The sequence below is a fragment of the Phocoena phocoena genome, chromosome 1 (genome assembly GCF_963924675.1).
Source record: "Phocoena phocoena chromosome 1, mPhoPho1.1, whole genome shotgun sequence".
In the NCBI taxonomy this organism is placed as follows: Eukaryota; Metazoa; Chordata; class Mammalia; order Artiodactyla; family Phocoenidae; genus Phocoena; species Phocoena phocoena.
Genome location: NC_089219.1, coordinates 48,286,920 through 48,308,437, shown reverse-complemented (window position 1 = coordinate 48,308,437; position 21,518 = coordinate 48,286,920). Strand labels below are relative to the sequence as shown.

General features: G+C 42.6%; 1 protein-coding gene across 5 annotated transcripts in view; it reads left to right on the top strand.

Moving 5' to 3' along the window:
- DAB1 (DAB adaptor protein 1) overlaps nt 1–21,518 on the top strand; it is a 277,838-nt gene that overhangs the window by 127,727 nt on the left and 128,593 nt on the right. For all 5 annotated transcript variants that reach the window (XM_065873775.1, XM_065873760.1, XM_065873766.1 and 2 more), the window contains exons 2-3: nt 8,875–9,014; nt 17,166–17,264. In XM_065873775.1, coding sequence (XP_065729847.1) covers nt 8,875–9,014; nt 17,166–17,264 — 239 coding nt within the window. The remainder of the gene's footprint in view (nt 1–8,874; nt 9,015–17,165; nt 17,265–21,518) is intronic.

Sequence of the window (21,518 nt, the reverse complement as noted above, 5' to 3'; positions counted from 1 at the left end):
GTGGGGCCTTCGGGAGGTAATTAGGGTTAGATGAGGTCATGAGGGTGGGGCCCCCTTGGTGGGATTAGTGCCCTTATAAGAAGAGGAAGAGAGATCAGAGTTCTCTCACATGCTCTTTCTCTCCACTAAGTGAGGATACAGCAAGAGGGCAGCCATCTGCAAGCCAGAAAGAGGGACCTTACCCAGAACCAAATCTGCCAGCACCTTGATCCTGGACTTCACAGGCTCCAGAACTATGAAAAATCTGTGCCTGTCATATAAGCCACCCAGTGTGTGGTATTGTGTTACAACAGCCTCAGCTAAGACACTTCCTTAGATGTTTAAGTATCTAAAAAAGAGGAGTGAATACTCAGCTTGATATAAGAAATATCTTGATGTTGACCTCTACTAGACAGGAAAATACTGTAACTGTCAAAAGTTAAAAGACTTAAAAGGATCCACAGCCAGACTGCCCACATTAGAAAAAAACAATCTTGGCTCTTGTGTGGGTTTCTGTGGCCATGCTCATTATCTGGGATGAGTGGGGGAGGTAAAGAGAGAACAGTCTTGGGTGTGAAATCTCTTTTGTTTGGCCATTAGCCATCTTTAGTGAACGGCCTGGAGTGGGAGACTGATTACTGATTACGACTCCAGTCGATTCTGTGGGCTCTCTGCCTCAGTGTCATGAAAAATGCTAATTGCCTGCTTCTTTGGGCTCCTGACTTCTGACAGAGAGGCTTGTTTTTGTTGAAGTTTCTGCAAGGTCACTCCCAGTGTGGGACCTCCACGCTGGCGGTACCTTCTGCTCCAAGACAGGGACGTGGTGTTCTTCCTGACAGCATCCTTGAAGCCTTTGCAAAATGGGGAGTTTACTCGGTGCCCTGGGGACTGTCTCCATTTAAATTCAGAGTTATTTCCCGGGTTATGAGATGAGCAGGTTGTGATGAGGCTGAGAACCGCTCTTCCCTAATGGGATGAAGTGCAGTCAACAGTGAGCTAACTGCAGGTGTGACATTTACTTTATCCCATTAGGACTTCTGTTCCTTGAAGACTTAGTGAATCACACTCATGGAGTGGATTTGAGACAAAGTCTGTATGGAAGGGGTTTGTAGTGACCCTGTACACTTTCCCAGTGTGATCCAGATTCTGAGAGCCCACTAGCCTCTTTTGAATAAATAAATAAATGCATTCATGTATTGAATTATTCAATACAGCTGAGAACTGTGGGTCCGCTTTATGCCAAGCACCATGCTAGGTTCAGAGAACACAGATGAATCAATCCCTGCCCCCACCCTCAGGGAGCTAACATGTAGAGGAGACAGGCATGAAGACAAAGTCAGTGAGGTGCCCTGGTGCTGTGATAGATGCTGTGAGTGAACTGAGTGAAAATGTGTCTATTTGTTAGGCAAATGCCAGGCTCCGGGGATACCTTGGCTAACAAATCTAACACAGTCCAGGCCTTTCTGGAGCTTACAGAGGAATGAGAAGGAGGAATTTAAACGGATTATTACAAATGAGATTCATTTGTTGCAAGGAGGCAGGGGGATTATCAGGAGAATACTGTGGACACATCTCAGAGGGGACGTCCCAGGTAGACCTCTGGGATAGAGAAACCTGGACACATGGCATTGTGCTGAGACCTCAGGTGTCGAAGGGGAGGGGTGAGAGGAGGGGGGAGGATAGGGAAGGGTGGTGACTTCAAGGCCCAAAGAACAACAGGTGTAAAACTGCAGAGCACAGTGTGCTCAGAGCATGGCTTGTTGGAGGATCTGGATGAAGGCTACTGTGGCGGGAATGTGAAAAGTAAAAGGGAGGGTGGTCCAAAATGAGGTTGATGAGTTCAACAGGGACCATATTTATGGGGGCCTTGTAGGATATTTAAGGAGGTTCATTTTAGTTATACAGAAATATACCTATTTTAGAGCTGTATGCTCAAAAATCTTTTACTGATAGAGATGTGATTAAAAAAAAGAAAGAAAAATGCCCTGGAGACCTTCTTCTATGGACTCAGGCAGACCTGGGATTAAATCCTGGCTCTAGTACTTACCGAGGTGAATCAATTTAAACAACATGACCTCTCTGAATGTCTGGCTCTGGATCTAAAATATGTGGATAGGACCCACATACGATTGCCTTAACAGTAAGCTGAGCTCTACAAAGCACGGCCATGGTTAGAGTCTCTAAATATTAGTTTCAAACGTCATCATAGACGGTTAGCTCTCAGAGATCTCTGGAGAGCATTTTCTCGCTATGAATGCTCATTGGTACATGGGGAGGCTGAGCCTCCAAGAGGATAAATGACTTACACATGATCACATAGGTGAAGGTATAGGAACAGAGACCACACTTGAATCCAGGCCTCCTTACTTCCCAGCCAGTTACTGCTTTTCTTCCATGGGGTGTGGTTTCCAGTCATAAACCCTGTATCTTCCTCCTTTGGAATTCCAGTCAGTGGTATATTGAAAATTGAGTTCTCAGATTACTTGGAGAGTTTTGGATTAAGATTCCTGACAAAGCATCCCTTATAGTGATTGTTTCATCACTGTTGCTTGTTTATGGAACCTAGTAAAGCCAGTGCACCAGGGCAGAAATCTTCAAACCATTCCACTTAGGCTCCTTTCCTCTGATGTGAGTAGGAAAGCACTAATGAGGTGGTGCCCCTCAGGCCCTCCCTGTCTCCCAGGCATGTATACCCAGCCAGCCACAAAGGCAACTGAAGAGTGTTTCTCCCCCTTAAGGAGATCCCTTGGAAACATTTAAAAAGAAAGTCTTGGGCTTTTAAGAAAACAAAGAAAACTCTATGAAAATACCTTTGCCGCGTCATGTCTTTTATTATTACTGATTTTTATCCTTTGTGAACTGGTAACATGTTTAAAATATTATTATCAATTTGAAAACCCCAAATCAAAACTTTGTTTTGAAATTCTCATTCTGAGGACCCAGTTTGAGAAATAGCACCTCCAAAGAAGTTTTCTACATAAAAAGGTTGCTGTTCGAACACTTGCTGTTCCTGGTGAGCTTCCAGAATTACGAATGTCTGAATCAACTCAGTCTACTGTGTCCCTCCCACTAGGCTCAGAATCTCAATGGGTGGGATTTAGGAATGTGGTTTTTTGTGTCTGTGTGGGATGTGTGTGTGTGTGTGTGTGTTTTAAACAGGTGATTCTTCATTAAACTAGGATTAGAAAATGACTGCAATAATAATCTATTGACTTTTCCACTAGAATGTAAGCTCCACGACTAGAGGGATATTTATATATTTTGGTCACTGCTGTATCTTTAGCACCTTAGAACTTACAGTGAGCACTCACTATATATATATATAAAGAGAACTTTATACTTCCCCAAATGTTGCTACACTGTTGTTTTAATCTAATCCTCACAACAGACCATAACAGAAATAGCTCCTGTGGCCTAAAGAACAAAGCCCAAAAGCTTTAGCTTGGCTTCCAAAGCCCTTCATTGATTAGACCCCTCCAGCCTTTGTCAGCATTACTCAAGCCCTGTGTTTGAACACAGTACTTTGCAAGCACATTGATTGTCTCAGGCTTACCCCAAATCAATGTAATCAAAATCTGTGGAGTGATATTTATAAAAGCTGCCTAGATGATTCCAAAACATAGTTAGGGTTGAGAAACACTCAGTCTAACCTAATTACTCACTGTCTCTGAATATTACCGTAATCTTCATTCCTCTAGAAAGCAGCTTCCTTACTTCTCTACCTGTTGAATCCCTGCTTTTTCACCAGCCTCCCTCAAACGGCATCTCAACTCTGCAGCTGTTGCTAATCCTCTCCTCACCAGACAGAAAACAATTCCTCCTCCCCTCAGCTCTATATGACATTCACATTCCTGGTCATATTTTGTAAAGCTATGTGTGTCTCCTTCTGAATTGTGGCTTCCAGGCAGGAGAAGAGACACTTTTCACTTACCTAGGTACCACAGAAAGCTAGCACAGTGCCTTGCACAAAGAACACTGAGGCAGTGCCGTGTAAAGATGGTGATAATATAATTAGGGTGACCACACAATTCACCATCCAAACTGGGATACGTTTCAGAGTAATGAGGGGTGCTAGTAATAATAGCGTCAGGACAAAAGGTATAAACAGGGACTGTCCCAGACAAACTGGAAGTACAAGTGCCTAGATAACAATGGCCAACGCTGACTAGCTCTTACTGTTTGCCTGTCACTCTCCTACATGCTGTCTGTGTGTCATTTCTTTGACCTAAACAATGACCCTACGTGGGAGCAACTGTTCTTATCTGCACTGAACAGAGAAAGATGCCGTGGAAGACATGTAAAGGAACTTACCTAAGGCAACACGATTAGGGGCGGGGTGGGAGAGGTGGCACTTGAACTCAGGTCCTCTGAATCCAGAGCTCATGTCGCCCAGTGGAGGGGCTCAGGCCTCAGTGTACGACAGGATGAAGCTCTGTTCACAGCTCAGCTTGAAATAACTTTAGTTACCTCTCTGGCTTTAGTGTCTTTATCCATAGAATGATGGCAATGCCTCCTTTCAGTAACCCTGGAGGATTAAATGGGACACGGTATGAGAAGATCAGGCGAGGTGTGTGTGCTTGTGATGTACTTGCCTTAAGAGAAAGCTATCTGCCAGTTTACTGTAGGCTCCATCAGACATCTATCCAAATAGCTGTGACACAAAGCGAAAAGTAGTAAGTGCTATGACAGGTCACAGGAGACCCCATAGCCTAATGGGTAAAAGCATGACATTTTGCTTGAGACCTGGGTTCAAATTCAGGCTGTCATATTTGAATAGACATTTCTCCAAAAAAGATAAGCACATGGGCAATGAGCACATGAAAAGATGCTCTGTATCATTAGTCCTGAGGAAAACGCGAACTGCAACAATGAACTAAACACCTACTAGGATGGCTAAAGTTAAAAAAAAAAAAAAAAAGACAATAAGAGATGTAGCAAGAACAGGTGGTGGAGAAACTGGAACCCTCATACTTTGCTTGTGGGATTCTAAACTGTTGGAGCCACTTTGGAAAAACAGCTTGACAGTTCTTCAAAAAGTTAAACAGAGTTACCGTATGACCCAGCAATTTCTCTTCTAGGTGTAATCCTGAGAGAATTGAAGAAATATGGCTATGTGAAAACTGGTACAGAAATGTTCATTGTAGCACTATTCTTAATGGCAAAGAAATAGAAACTGTTTAAATGTCCATCGGCTGTTATGGTATATCCATACAATGGAATATTATTCAGAAAGAAAAAGACGAAGTACTGATACATGCTATTAAATGGAATGATCTTGAAAATGTGATGCTAAGTGAAAGAAGCCAGTCACAAAGGACCACCTATTGTATGATCCCATTTATATGAAATGTAGTTTGCCTCCAGAACAGGCAAGTCTATAGAGACAGAAAGTAGATTAGTGGTTGCCTAGGGCTGGTGGGCTTGGGGAAGATGGGGAATAACTACTAATGTGTACAGGGTTTCTTTCTGGGTTGATGAAAATGTTATGAAATTAGCTAGCAGTGACGGTTGTATAACTCTATGAATGTACTAAAACCACTGAATTGTACACTTTAAAAGAGGGAATTGAATGGTATGGGAATTAAATCTCAATAAAGCTGTTATCTAAAAAAATTCAGGCGATGCCCTTGGCTTTGGGCACTGGTGTCATCTTCTATAAAAATAGGGCTCATGACAGAGACTAACTCAAAGAGCAGATGTGAGGATTAAATAAGAGATGGCATGTAAAACTCTTGGCACAATGACCGGTATCGTAAATGCTCGATAATAGATGATTTTCCTTAAATACATGACCTTTCTCCTGTCCATCCTGAAGCAGAGGGTCAGTGGTGCTTTCAGCAAAATAGGCTGGGGATTCATGATAACTTAGGATGCATGAAGATTGACACTCTCCCTCACACTCTCAAGTCGTATGTGCCTCTGAAGGAACAGTGTTATGGCTCTGATCTCTGTTCTTTATTTCTTAACTTATGTATTTGAGACCTTGCTCAAGATGTGCTCATGAAAAATTACCCTTTTAATGGTGGAGCATTTAATGAGAAACCGGATTATCTACTGCATAAGTGCCCTTCATACAAATTAGCTTGGCCCTGGGTCCTAATCTAAATTGGGCTCTCTACTTTCCTCTAAATGATCTCATATTTTCTTATTAATCTCTGCCCTCGTTCACCTGATCTGGCTCTGCTTCCTCTTATGAAGCATGTTCCTCAACAGAGCTCTGTGCCCTGACAAATGTTTCTTAACGCTGTCTTTGTATCTGACTTATGGACATTTTTCGGACATGACCTGGAGGCTGGAAGCTGTTTCTTGCATTTTCAAGCCATCTCTCCAATGGAGTTTTAATGCTGCCAGTGTATTAAATGTCAACAGATTTGGGCCAGGTGAGTTTTGGTAGAAGTTTAGATGGGGCTTCACAGGGAAGTCGAATAGATGAGAAGCATCTTGAAGACACAGAACACAAGGCTTGAAGACACAGAACACAAGCAAACCATAAGCCTGGGCTTTGGCATCAGGCAGATCTGGGTTCAGGTCCCACTCAGTGAGTTTGGACAAATTCCTTGGCCTCTCAAACCTTCGATATAGATCCTTGTCTATAAAACCTAAGTAATAGTACCTACCTCTAGGATTATTTCCAGGGCTAAACAAGTTGGTGCATATAATGAGCTTTGTACAGGACATGATAAATCCTACCTGGTATTGTTGTTATACTTAAACTTTGGAGGAAGTTCCAAATAGTGAAAGGGGTGCTATTAATGACTGACATAGTGTCAGGAATTGAAGAGGCAGAGATGGTATTTGCGATAGAATAAGGTAGAGTAAGATAACCTTCCCAAGAAATAGGCCACTCAAACCATAGGCCACTCCTACCAAATATTGCATAATAATGCAGGGAGAGGTGACCTGCGGTGCCCACAGCTCGATGTCTGTACGTATAGGGTATATCAGGCAAATGTTCTTCTCTTTGTTGTTAGCCTTAGTCTCTGACATCTGCCCTCACTGATCCCGGAGACTTAATTTTTACATTGATTACACATTCAGACGAATCATCCATGTGTTATATTTGCTTTATGGAAAGTAATTCAAGAAGTTTAATATGCTAAAAGTCCGCAAGGATGCGGTAGAAAAAATACCAAATGGGATTTGCGGACGACAGTTCTAGGCCTAACTATGCAGACGTCCTTCTTTTGTGTTTTCCTGTGCTCAGCTTTGTATCTTCTACGTGCTTCTTTTACTGAGCTGATAACGGGGGCAACAACTACCATTTATAGAAAACTTAACCATGTGAATCCATGCTTTGCACATACTATCTTATTTAAGTTACTATTCATAATAACTCCTAAAGTAGATATTTAATCTTCATTCAACAGTTAAGGAAACAGAGGCTTGGCAGATAGTTTAGTTGGCTTACAAGTGAGAGAGCCGTGATTTGAAATGAGGATGTCTGGCTCTAAAGCTTATACCTTCTTACACATCTAGCATAGTGCACTACACATTTTTGTTTGCAGTCATCAAAAACTTGAGCCTCTAGGGGCATAGACTTTGTCTCATTCATCTGTTGCCAGTGAGTAATAGCATCTGGCACAGAAGCGATGCTCAGTAAGGGATGAATGAATAAATGAATGAAATGCAAGCCATGTTTCATCAGTAGGAAAGCATTATATGATGGTTAGCTATTGCTGTTGGGTTTTTTTCTATTTTAAGTGTGTCCTCAAATAATTCTCAACCCCACATAATGGAAAGGCCTCAGTTTGTCCATCATGTGGAGAGAAGAAATGGGCTGAATTATCTCCAGTGTCCTCATATCTAAGTGTCAGACTGATGAAAGAAGGCATGATAGAGGAGGTATCAGAAGTTGAAGTTAATGATCTTCCAGGAGGTGAATATCAGAAGCCTTAGGGCATTCCAGGTTTTAAGAACCACATAAGCAATGCCCCAACCTGTGATTGCTTTGATGGGAGTTTGCCAAAGTTAGAGATTTGAATTCCTTATTTATTCTTTTTTTTTTTTTTTTCTAACTATATGAACGTGGACAAGCTATTTGAACTCCGTGACCTTCATCTTTGTCATCTGGGAAATGACTATGGTTGAGTCGTTGTGAAGAGGGGGTCAAGTTTATGAAACATCTCACAAGAAACATATGCTCAGTTCACAGTAACTTTATTGTCTTCATTTTATGTGGATGTGTTTGAACTTCTGGTTGATGTATCTCAGCAAAGTATTATGCTAATAATGATTGAGAAAACTGTTACGAGGTGTGGGCACGCCGTACCAAGGAGTACGGAAGCCTCCTTCTGTACACGCATGAGTTAACAGAAGAGACATTGTAAAATCATGTTTTGATAATTGCCCCCGAGTCACTGCTTGATACAAAGCAATTACTCAGGAGTCTCACTGTAAAACAGCCCATGGAATTGGGTGTAAGGAGGGTCTTGGACCCGGGCCAAAGTCATATTAAATGCTGGAAATGCCGGAGAGGCTCAGGGCTAATACTATTCTAACAAGAATGTCAGACATAAACTCCTAGTGGGTGATGATCGTTTGTTGATGACCTAGTGTGTATCAAAATCCGTATTGGCTACTTTATACGTGTCATCATGTTTATTTATCTTAATGCCCCTTTGGGATTGGTTATTTTTAACTCTTTTTTTTTTTTTTTTTTTTTTTCTGCCTGAGAAAATGGAGTCTCAGAGAGAACTGTGTAATCTGCCTGAGGATTTAAAAGGATAGAGCCAGAATTTGCATACAGGAGTCTTACCATTCTGTTGTCCGTGGTCTAATGATTTGACTTTCATAGCATGTAGGTGAACCAGAGAACCAGTCTCGGAGCTGCGGATAGTTAAAGCCAGTGGGGCCTGAACACCTACCTATCTGAATCCTGCATTTCTCTCTTTCTAGGTCAGGATCGCAGTGAAGCCACTTTGATAAAGAGGTTTAAAGGTGAAGGGGTCCGGTACAAGGCCAAACTGATCGGGATTGATGAGGTTTCCGCAGCTCGGGGAGACAAGTTATGCCAAGACTCCATGATGAAACTCAAGGTACTGCGCAAGCATTTTCATTTAAATAGTGTGGGTTTGATTATGACCGAGAGGAAGGAATGATTACAGTCATTCTGGTAGACATATTTTTTTATTCATATACTGGTATATTACTTGGTGCGCTGATGACTCACTGCATTTATTTATTGGGAGGACGTGTCAATCATTTAGCAAACGTTTGTTGAGCATCTCCTACGTGGAGGTATTTTGCTAGCCCCTGTTGTACAGTTTTTGAGCGTATCACGTGTTATTCAATTGTGTCTTCACTGTGCGATGCCTGCAAAAATAAAAGTACAAAATCATCAAATTGTGCTGTCACTCAGATTTTATAAATTTTCTACTTGATTTCTGAATAAATTTTATATATTTCACCATATGATGAATATGGTAAAAGATGATATATTAATAAAAAAGCTGATTTTATTCATTCTTGAAATTTCTATTAATGTCCCCCACATACTTTAAAGGGAAAATGTTATAAAAAGTGATATGTAACTAGATATTGACATTTGGCGGTATCACGAAGAGATTCATGATTTTAAATGCTTTAAAGAAGGCTTTTCATTGAGAAAACTAAGAAAGAAATTGAGAAGAATTTTAATATGCAAAATAAGACAATTATGTTATTAAATAGCCTTTAAAAACATACAAAATTGAACATTGTTTGTTCCCAGATTCTGGTCTCCGTGTAGTCTGTGTCTCTTTTTTTAAAAAGTAATATAAAATATTAGAAAAACAGATGATTTAGCAAGAAGTTTACAAGCTATCTTATGCATTTAAGACCTATAATTTAATTATTTTCCTGATTATAGAATTCAAAAAATGCTCATTGTAAAAATTTTGAAAGTACAGAAAAGTATGAGGGAAAATTAAACTTACCCACAGTCCCACCACAAAAAGAAAAATCAGTAGCGGCATTTTTGTGTGTAACTAACACTCTCTCTTTGTATTTTTATATACATTTGTGTATATGTATATGAATCATACACATATATGTAGTGTAATTGGAATTACTATTTATAGTTTCATATCTTGTTTTCTTTCTCCCTAATAATATATCTGAGCATTTTTTCTTATCTTCTAATAGTCCCTGAGGATACAACTTGGTCAATGTAATTTTTTTTAATGTAAGAAAAAGGGAAGAAAAGAAAAGGAAAGAAAAAAGAAAAGAAGGCTGGCCAAGTGCCTACTAATATTAAATGAGACAGTATCTATAAAATACCCTCTACATTGCCTTTTCTTTGATAGATGCTTAATAAAGCACAGGTATTAATTTTTTTTATACTGTACACATTTTCTCAACTGTTTAACATGTATATTAGATGCTAAGACTCCCTGTAGTATAGCTGTAGGAATCATTCTTTTTAAAAACTCTTAATTTTCTAAACTGTGTATCATTACTTTCTTTTTTTTCTTTTAGCTGTTACACAGCAAACTTTATTTTAGTAGTTATGAATCTACTACAAGGCATACTAGAAAAAAGTATAGAAGACATTAAAATCATGAGTTCACAGATTGTCTCCTTGGAAGAGGTTAATGTATCCTTTTATAAAAAAGAATTAAGCGGGACTTCCCTGGTGGTGCAGTGGATAAGACTCCACGCTCCCAATGCAGGGGGCCTGGGCTTGATCCCCGGTCAGGGAACTAGATCCCATGTGCATGCTGCAACTAAGACCTGATGCAACCAAATAAATAAATATTAAAATAATAATAATAATTAAGCAATGTTATAAGATTTTAGGACAGTCCAGTAATGAGCCCCCTTCTTCTGCCAAGTTCAAGTCTGAGTGATGAATACACAAAGGAGTCCAACAGGAAGAATTCTAAATTCCAGCTTCACGACTGATAAATGCTGCTCTGGAGGATGTGACGTAGACACACAGCCACAGGGCATCCTTGAAAGAGATGGGCCATTCCACTTGTTTTGTGGGGTAGTTGGATAACTTCAGCGTTCCATGTTCACCCACCCTTACCCCTGCTCTGCCCCAGAGCAGGACTGTGATTCACGCATGAGATCAGACCAGAACGCAACCTCTCTACCAGCGCGTAGATTGCAGAGAGAGAACCCAGAAAGACTGAGCCAGGGAGACCCTAGTCAAGAATGGGGATAAAGGCCTGCATCTTGATTCTTGCTGAAGTTGCTCCTTACTGAGTATGAGGCCAGGCAAATGGAGATTTGCTTTTGACAAATATTAATTGAAAGACATCAAGAAACTCTCCAGTGGCCTGGTTCTCACCCAGAGCCACAAGTCTGCTGAGAACAAGAAAGAGGCTGGTGCGTCTTCCCCCAGCATCCTGGTAGATAGCGTTCACCAGGCATGGGTCACAGAGCACCTCACTGACAGCTGCCTTCATAGAAACATGGAGGTCTCAGCGTATGTGAGACAGGAGCTGGCCTGTGTGCCCTGAAGTTCTCCCTCAGGATTAACACTGGGCCAGGCTAGCTGTACCAGGCCTGGCCAGGATTGCCGACCTTGGCGTGTGTGTGTGTGTGGGGGGGGGGGGGTTACCTGCAGTGAAGTACCCCATCTGTCGTCACCCCTTATAACTGTGAGGTCCCCAAAGCCCTGGAGAGTTGGTCCAACCATAACACGCTCCTGTCAAATGCTCTGAACTTGTTGACGGTTCTTGGTTCCCAGACAATCGTCTTTCCTTATCTGCAAGTTGCAGAGCAGAATGTTGACATTTCTGCTCCCCGTAGCTCCCCGTAGTGTTTCTTTAAGAAACACAGAAACATAAACGATCGATTCTCCATTTGGCCACTTGCCCAGGAAGGAAAGACAAAGAAGTACAAAACGCCTGTTAGCCTTGCAAAAGGCCCACTTGTTCATGTCAGGCCATAGGAGAAAAATTTTTTTTTAATCTGTTTTTCTTTGCTAGGCTTTCTGAAGCTGGTGCCTCTTCCTGTTTTAGAGAGTTTTCTCTTGGATTATAGAGATTTAAGAGGGGATTCATGATGTGAGTATGGATGAGCCATTGCCTGTCCACCAGCGAAGCCTCATTGTCATTGTATTTTAATTTAGTCAACAACGCACTTTTACATATATTATCTCTTTCGCTCTTATGAGGTAGCTATTAGCTTCCCTTCTTTGTAAATAAGAAATCTGAGGCTCACGGAAGTTATAGGATTTGCCCCAGAACCTTCATTTCATCTGGGATAAGCCCAGAATTCAAGCCTGTATCTCCAGATGCCCAGTGTTTGATAAGATATAGTTTAGTGCTTCGTTCTATTCTGTTTTGTATCTGCGTTGAATCTATCCTGGTTCCCCAACTAGAGTTTAAGCTCCTACCAGTAAGCTACATAGCCCCACATCATTGACTTCCAAAGCAGTCAACTTTCAGAGGTATCGGGCAAAATGGTGGTGGTTGAAGCTATGGGAGAGATGGGCTGATTACAGAGCCCTAAGTAAATCTATTAGTCAGGGTCCTGTAAGAAACACCCAGCCCGACTAGGTCAGATGAGGATACTTTAATGCAGGAGCGACATACAAAGGTTAGGCAAGGTTAAGGTAGCAAACAAGAGCTGGTGAGGCACTGGAAACTAAAAACAGTGGGAAGCTGTTACCATCCCAGGATGAGATCTATTTACTGGTACCCAGGGAGGGCGAGATTGCGGACAAAGTCCCTTCCCTCGCCAAGCGAGATTGTAGAACAAGGATGGGAAGGAGGCTGGATGAAATACCCTGACCTCTCTCCTTCCACCCTCTGGTCTCCCGTCTGTGCCTTCCTGGGTGGCATGCAGAGGGCAGGAAGCTCAGAGGACCAGGCAATGCAGACCACGGGGGCCAGTCTCTGGGCACAAAGCAGGGTGGAGGAGGATATTTGTATTCTCCTTCTTACCTCAGAAAAGTGAAACTTAGGATGAGTTTTCCCCCAAAGATCTACAACTGATAACCAGTAGGGCTGAGATTGGAGACCAGGTTTAGTTCATGGAGCTTTCTGGAATAGCATTCTAGGTTTTCAGCTATTCAGATTGCACACCTGCTTGACGTGTTCCCTGGAGATCACAGTCATCCCATCGTGTGCATACACCCTGCTGGGTGAGGTTTCTCAGAGTCCTTTCCTGTGCATCATCTTATTGGATTCTCACGGCAACCCCTGAGCTGGACAGGGCAGGCTATCAACCCTGCCTGGCGTGCCTGACCCCTTCCCTGTGTATAAAATCCTCCAGCAAGATGCTGCCTCTGTGTGACTCCCTTAGGGACACCTGCATCAGTCACTCCGTACAGTGCCCAGCACATGGCATTGCTTCACAGAATCAGTATTACTATTAGAGGTGATGGTCACAGTCATTTGCTGAGCTCTCCTTGCACACTGCACCCCATGCTAGGTGCGGTATGTGCATGCTTCACTCTTAGGAAGTATTCTCATTTTAGAGTTCTCCTTCACTAATGAGTTTGGAAGCTGGTGGTTCCACCTTTTTTTCATCCATGCCTCCCCAAAGAGCCCTTCCAGAGGGTTATAATAGAAGCACCCCTAACACTGGAATTCGAAAGGTCACTGTTTGAATTCCCTCTATATGTCTTCTTAGTTCCTTGAGGTTTGGGGTGTTCACTTGGCCCCCCGATCTTATGTTTGGTCATTTGTAAAATAAGGGAGATAATTTTTCCTTCCCAGGAATGTGGGATGGGCTGAATTATGTGACGTATAAGAGAACTCCTACCATTTGATAGGTACCCAAGAAAACATGTGACTCCTTCATTTCCAGGGGGCCAGCAGTGACTTTGTAGGTCAGGTGGCTAATATTAGGCACAGAAACCCCAAAAGACACCTACATCCATATCTTCCGATTCCCCAGCCAGCCCTGTCCCTTGGCCCTTTGTCAGTTCTACATAACAGCACTGAATCGTCTGTGGGGAGGTGAGCCCCTGCCGTGTGCTGTCTGGTGGCAGGCTTGCTTGGACTTCATGCAGTTTTTCAGGGCTTAACTCAGGGTCCTGTCTCTCAACATGCCTGATGAAACTGGAGTTTTATTTCCCCAAGGATCACACCATGTGGCTCATCCTTCTCTCTTGCATTTGTCCTGGGAAGCTGTACCATCAGCAGCCCCAAGCAGAAGTGCTCCTGAAACATGCACTCTGGCTCCTTCCATCCCTCTTTACCTGCAGCCACCTTCTGCCAGGGAGTTCTTTGATAGCCACTTGGTCAGCATCACTATGTGCTGGGAATTAGCACAATTTGATGTTGTGGTAATTCTAAGAGCTAGGGGTTGTTAGGACCATCTTGGAGATGGGGACATTAAAGCTACTCTTCTTGGGGCTTCCCTGGTGGCGCAGCGGTTGAGAGCCCGCCTGCCGATGCAGGGGACACGGGTTCGTGCCCCGGTCCGGGAAGATCCCACATGCCGCGGAGCGGCTGGGCCCGTGAGCCGTGGCCGCTGAGCCTGCGCGTCCGGAGCCTGTGCTCCGCAACGGGAGAGGCCACAACAGTGAGAGGCCCGCGTAGCGCAAAAAAACAAAAAGCTACTCTTCTTGACCAAAGGTGCAAGCCTCTCCCCACCACAAGCTGTTGTGTCTTCATGTTGGGAGGACTTAAACAAGAAAGAGAGGCTCCCTTCCCTTTGACACAGTCCTTCCAATGCTTCTATTTATAATGGGGCTTCCATTATGAAGCCCCATTATGGGGGCTTCCATTATGAAGCTTCCATTATGGCGCTACTTCTTGTTCTCTCTTTTGCGTAGGCCTGGATAGTGAAGTTGAAGGTTGGGCTGTGTAGGGATGGCAGCATCAGTTATTTTACTCCAAATCCAGCCAGGAACACAGATTTCAAATCAAGTTTTCATAGGTTCAAATCCTGGCTTGTTCATTACCCAAGTGAGGGGAAAGTCACTTCACTTTTTTGAGTGCTTTTTTTATTCCAGGCTCTGTTCTCGACACTGGGCACGTAGAGTGAATAAAACAAAGTTCTGTGCCCCGTTGAGCTTTTGTTCTGTTGGGCAAAGGCAGACAGTCAACAAATGAACATACAATGTGCCAGTGGGTACGACGAGGAAAAAAGATGCAGGGGGAAAGAATGGGATGCAGCTTGGTGTGGAGAGTGGAGGGGTCAGAGGCTGTATCTCTGATCAGGTGACATTGAAGAGAAATAAGAACTATCCCTGGGATTGCAAAGACATACTTTGACCCTTCTCCCATGTCCTTAAAACCATCCCTGAGTGAATTTATGGGAAAGCACACAGCACGCTGAGGAATCTAGAAACCTTTGAACAAGAGGAAGGGTTAAAGAGACAGGAGACTTCGCTTTGGGGGTGAGTCACTCTCTTTAACTATTTAGAGGGCAGTCATTGGAGGAGGAATCTTATGTCAGTGAGTACTATCCCTGAAGGGTCAAGAGAGGAACACTGGGTAGGATTACCGGAAAGAGATCTGGGGTCGCTAGAAAGAAGACACACGTAAAGGAATAATAACTGACCCCTGCACCAAGAGTCTTGAGAGTGGACCTGTGGTCTCAGCTTTTTCACCAGCTCTCTGTACCATCTTGGGGCTGTCCACCCAGCCTTTCAGACATCAGTTTTCTCATCTGTTGGTAGAGAAATTTGGACTGATTAGTTTGAAGGTTTTCTCTGATTTCAACATTTTGTACATCCACATGTCAGAGGTGCTTGAGAATGAATGGGAGGCTCCTGAGGGAGTGAATTTCCTACTGCTAGGTACCAAACAGGAGCTGGACCTCGAACGCTAAGAGACAGTCATTCATTTACTAGAAGAAATTAATTTTTATGGCATCCCTACAGTGTACCAGGTGTTGTGCTAGGTACTTTTCCATAAGTTTTCATTTAATTCTCTCAAACATGCGAGAGAAGTATTTACACTTGAGAAAGTAGAGTTGAGGGTTAAGTCATTTGTCCAAGATCACAGCCAGGAGTATAATCCAGATGTTTCCATTCCGCAGACTATTTCCAGTACCCAAAGGGAGGATAATCACACAGCCTCAGGAGAATGCCCTTTCCTTGTGCTTTGTGGTCATAGCTCTCACTCTATTTGCTGAGACTGAGGTTGAGAACATGCTGTTCTCAGAACAGCACAAAGGACTCTGGGAAGTATGAAATCATGATTATTTTAGACTTTTCTGGTGGCGCAGTGGTTGAGAGTCCGCCTGCCGATGCAGGGGACACGGGTTCGTGCCCCCGTCCGGGAAGATCCCACATGCCGTGGAGCAGCTGGGCCCCTGAGCCGTGGCTGCCGAGCCTGCGTGTCTGGAGCCTGTGCTCTGCAACGGGAGAGGCCACAGCAGTGAGAGGCCCACGTACCGCAAAAAAAAAAAAAAAAAGCAAGTGTCTTTACTCTTAATTTGCATAATATCAACTTTGGCGAGGACTCTTGATAGCACATTCATGTAACAATAATTTCCTGAGTGTCTCCTGACCTTCAGGGACTGTCCTGGGTACGAGGAAGAGAGCAGTGAGCAGAGTAACATACCTACCTTTTGTGACACCTATCTTCTAATTGACTCATACACATATCTTCAGTTTACAAAAAATTTGGAAAAGTGGGGAAACAGATTTTTGAGAAGTGGAATGCACTTGGTAGGTACTTTCCTCGAAAGCACAGGAATGATTGGAAAAATGGTAGAAGAACATACAAAATGTGTGGGTAAATACTGCAAACCTTAGACATACGACCATCACATTTTTCCAAACAAAATTGAGACATGCAGTCTGGCAATATTTTTTCTTTTCTTTCTGATCTCTAAAATTAATTCATATGAAAACTTTTCCCAGAAGTATAAAATTAAAATCACATTTAGGAATGTATTCCACGACTCATCTTTATTTAAAAGGTTAAAACCATATCTAATACAAAACCCAGCAAAGATTTTAACAAAAGGACCATATTCTGTTTATCCTGGGGTCTCGAATTCTGAACTGAGCATCTAGGCACAAAGTAGAGACTCTATAAATCTTGGTTCGTCCAATGAATACATGTTCAAATATCTATTTCTACAGTTTTCGAGCAGTGAGGACAAGCATTACCCTAAAACATCAAGAAAATGCAAGCCCGTCGGGGAAGGCAGCATGGAAGTGGGGAGGGAATGGAGTGTGCATGATTGGTGGCTTCGGTTCATGATATCTGACATGCCTTTGCTTTGGGACTGGAGGGAATTTTCAAATGAAAACACTAAAGTAAAAACCACATCCTTCCTTTCAACAGGGCGTTGTTGCTGGCGCTCGTTCCAAAGGAGAACACAAACAGAAAATCTTTTTAACCATCTCCTTTGGAGGAATCAAAATCTTTGATGAGAAGACAGGGGTAAGTAAAAGAATAACATGGCATGGTGAAGTTGAATCCACTGACAGATGTGCCCTTAAAAGCCTCTACTCTCTGGGCAGGGATATCAAACAAGCATAAAAACAGATAAAACAACTGACAAACTTGATCAACTGTGATTGTCCATCAGAGGGAGGCTCTTTCCTGACTTGGTCACAGTGTGACTGCACCAACACAGTGTGACTGTGTTTCTTGCAGTGTAATTGGGATAAAAGTGTCACACAGTCCTGGTAATGCAATAGGGAGATTGATGTGCTTTGAAGAGCGGTGGGTAATGTGACAGTTTAAGTTAAATTTCTTTGTGTGCCGGCAGCTTTAATGACATGCATCCTAGAGGGAGATGCACGGGGGTCAGTTGACTTGGTCAAAGCATCCAGACTCTCTTGAGTTGAACCTGTGGCACCTTGCAGTTGCTGTCGTCAAAAAGAATAAATGGAGTTTTCAATCTTGAAAAAACTCTATCACTGCATGATCAGGAAATGTAAGGGCTGATCTGTTTGTTAAACCCACTGAAGTAGTGGTTTGTATTTTCATCAACCTCCCAGCAGCAGTTAGCTCCCAGCTTCATCCCCAGGACTTGCCTTGCATTGTTGGCCTTGTTCATTGATGGTAAGGGAAAAACAGAAAAGCGTTCTGTTCTTTGATCTGTTTTGTCCAGAGAGCAAGAGTCAAGTGGACATGTTTTCCTTTTATTCATTCAATGCTTTATGTAGCTTCTAACACACCTCTGCCTATGTCACCTCCTTTGAACTTCACGGGTAATTCGTCAAGTACTGTATAAGCAGTACTCAACCAGCCAAGTTACCTAACCTTGTCGTTTTGCATTATAATTTCCTCGCCTTTGTTTTGACTCATATTAGGATAGCAGTGGGTAGTAGGATGATAATTTAACAGTAAAAAATGGATTTTCTTGAAGAAAAGTTATTCCTGAATAATAATAGCACAGACATTTGTACACCCATGTTCATAGAAGCATTATTCACAATGGCCAAAAGGTAGAAGCAACCCAACTGTCCATCTATGGATGAATGGATAGACAAAATATGGTGTGTGTGTGTGTGTGTGTGTGTAATGGAATATTATGAAGCGGTAAAAAGGAAGTTCTGACCTGTGCTACAACATGGAAGACGTTATGCAAAGTAAAAAAAGCCTGTCACACATAGACAAATTCAGTAGGATTCCACTTAAATGAGGTATCCAGAGGAGTCAAATTCACAGAGACAGAAAGTAGAATGGTGGTTGACTGGGCCTGGGGGGAGGGGTGATAAAGAGTTAGTGTTTAATGAGTACAGAGTTAAACGTCTGGGGAGAGGGCAACAGTGCTGGTGATGGATGGCTGTGACGGCTGTTCAACAATATGAACGTACTTTATGCCACTGAACTGTGCACTTAAAAATGGTTATAATGGTAAATTTTATGTATGTATTACCACAATAAGAAAATCTAGTAGTAATAATTACCGTTTGTTGAGTACATACTAGGTACATGTTAGTCACTTTGCGTACATTATTCAGTTTTGTCCTCAGAAGGGTCCTATGAGAGAGTAATAATAACAGGTCACTGCGTCAAGCACATAGTATGTTCCAGTCATTGTTGTACGCCCTTTAGAAGTACCAATCCATTTAATCCTTACAACAACCCTGTGAGTAGATAGTGTTGTTATCTCCATTTTATAGTTGAAGATATTAAGGAGAGAAAAGGGTAAGCCTCTTCTGCTTTAATAAAAGTATGGTTTCTAAAATCAGGGAAGATTTTCCTTTTCCTGGGCAGACTATCGTTTGGAGACCTGTGCTCAGTTCTGAACCTCACGTTTTAGAAAAGATATAATCGAATCAAAGTATATCCTGATGAGGGGACCAGGGCAGTTGGGGGACTGAATACTATGCTGGGCCAACACTTCTGAACACAGATGTGGCCACGTGGGATCCTGGCTAACACACAGGAGGCAGAGAGCTTTGGGCTTGTAGAAACTTGGAGGATATCATTGACCCCTTAGCATCCTTCATGGTAGGGATCCAAGGAGCGTGGATCAAGCCTGCCTGAGAGATGCTTTCACAAGGATTTATATGCCCAATATAAGTCATGATCTCTAGTCTCTTCCCAAGTCCATGCCTGCCCATCACATGACACTGGCATCACCAAAGGGACTGGAGTAAAGCAGAGTATCAGATACTTTCTTTTGTCTAGGGCCGTGTGTTTGGCTTTGCTATTCCATCATGTACCCTACCATCAAATAGTTCTCATCACCAAACTTTAACTAATGAAAAGAGGTAGTTTATATTCTTTACCTTTCTCTAAATCCTCACGCAAGGATGGCTAACGTGGCCCCAAAGAAAGATACCACCAAACCTTATAATCTGATTTTTCTGATTCTTTATCTGGACACAAAGAGAACAGCAGTAAAGTCATTATTTCAGCTCAAAGCCATTTGGCTTTGTTGAAAAAAAATGTCATCTCCTAGTGGAGAATCGGGGTGAAGGCAGAGTTAAATGTTTTCTGTCTGGCTTCGTCTGCTCCAGTTCTGTTTGATTAACCTTAGGCCCTGTATCATTGGGCTTCTGCTACCCTAGCTTGTTAATTTGTCTCAACACAAGCCTGGGGAAAAGTGGTGGAGAGAATCAAACATTTAAGCCTGAACTAGAGAGGATGGTGGGAGCAAGGCCCTCCATATTAATAGCGTTCATCTCTCCAAAGAGTTGTCTAGTAGAAAAAGAAGCTGACTTGTTCTGTGTGACTCGAGGGACAGAACCGAGACCAGGTGATAGAAGTTTCTAGGAAGCAGTTTCAGTTTATGAGGAAGAAGAATTTCCTGCGAGTCAGAGCTGTTCAGCATGTAGATGGACCACCTTCTGTGCAAAGGAGTTCACCAGCCCTAGGAGGATTCAAGCAACAGTCATGTTATGGGGATATTTTAGAAGGAAGTCAAGTAGAAGGTGAGATGTTGACCAAAGTCACATCTTTGGGGAATCACCAAAGTTGACTCCCCAGACTCGTTTAATAGTCTGTTTCTCCCTTAAAGTCAACCCTGTCGATGTGATTTATCTTCAGATAAATGGAGGTTTTTCAAAACCTCCATTGGAGATTATGAGCAGGAACAGTTTACTGAACCTTTGTCGTTGCACAGCAGGGGACCGGCTGAATTATGCAGGATAAGAGTCTAAGTGAAGTGTTTTGTCCTACATATCAAAGAAATGGAAAACGAGGTCTTTGTCATTTGGAATGACAAATTTTAGTTGTTTATCATGTCTAAAGTATTCCTGCTCAAGCTTGGCTGCACTATTTTTTTCAAAACCGAGAAAAGAAACATTAGCAGAACGTGACAATAGCTACAATTTTAAAAATCCAAAAGCTGTCAGAAGCGTTTTGATCCCAATTAAAGAGACCCTTTGCAGCAATTTACACCTTGTCTTGAATTTCAAAGGGTTCTTGATCCCAAACCTTATGTGAGTAAATTTTATTAGTAGTATGTTGCAGGAAATAAATCAATAACAAAAGCTGTTCATATGTTCAGATATCTAGGTATTGCTAATATGTCAAAAGGATCAGTGAGAATGCAGAATATGTCATAAATGAACTCACTGTTACTAGTAATAGTAGGAGTGGTAGCAGTAGGAGTAGAAATGGTTTCATGTCAGTATGTTATTAGGTCCTCAAATCAGACCAGTGGACACCAAGGCAGGAGTGATGTCATCTTCATTTCACAAATAAGGAAACTGAGAGTCTGGGAGTGTTCCTGACTTGGCTGGAGACTCAGATCAGGCCTTCCGACCCCAAATCCTATGTCTTTCCAGGGAAACTCACTAGCTTTCTTCTCTCCCCACTTATAATTTTATTCCATAGAATTATTATAATTTGGGTCATTAAAAAATCAGAAATATTGGGACTTCCCTGGTGGCTCAGTGGTTAAGAATCTACCTGCCAATGCAGGGGACACAGGTTTGAGCCCTGGTCCGGGAAGGTCACACATGCCGCGGAGCAACTAAGACTGTGCACCACAACTAGTGAGCCTGTGCTCTAGAGCCCATGAGCCACAACTACTGAGCCCGCATGCCGCAACTACTGAAGCCACGCGCCTAGAGCCCGTGCTCCGCAACAAAGAGAAGCCACTGCAATGAGAAGCCCACACACCGCAACAAAGAGTAGCCCCCGCTCACCGCAACTAGAGAAAGCCCGTGCGCGGCAACAAAGACCCAACACAGCCAAGAATAAATAAATAAATAAATGTTTAAAAATCAT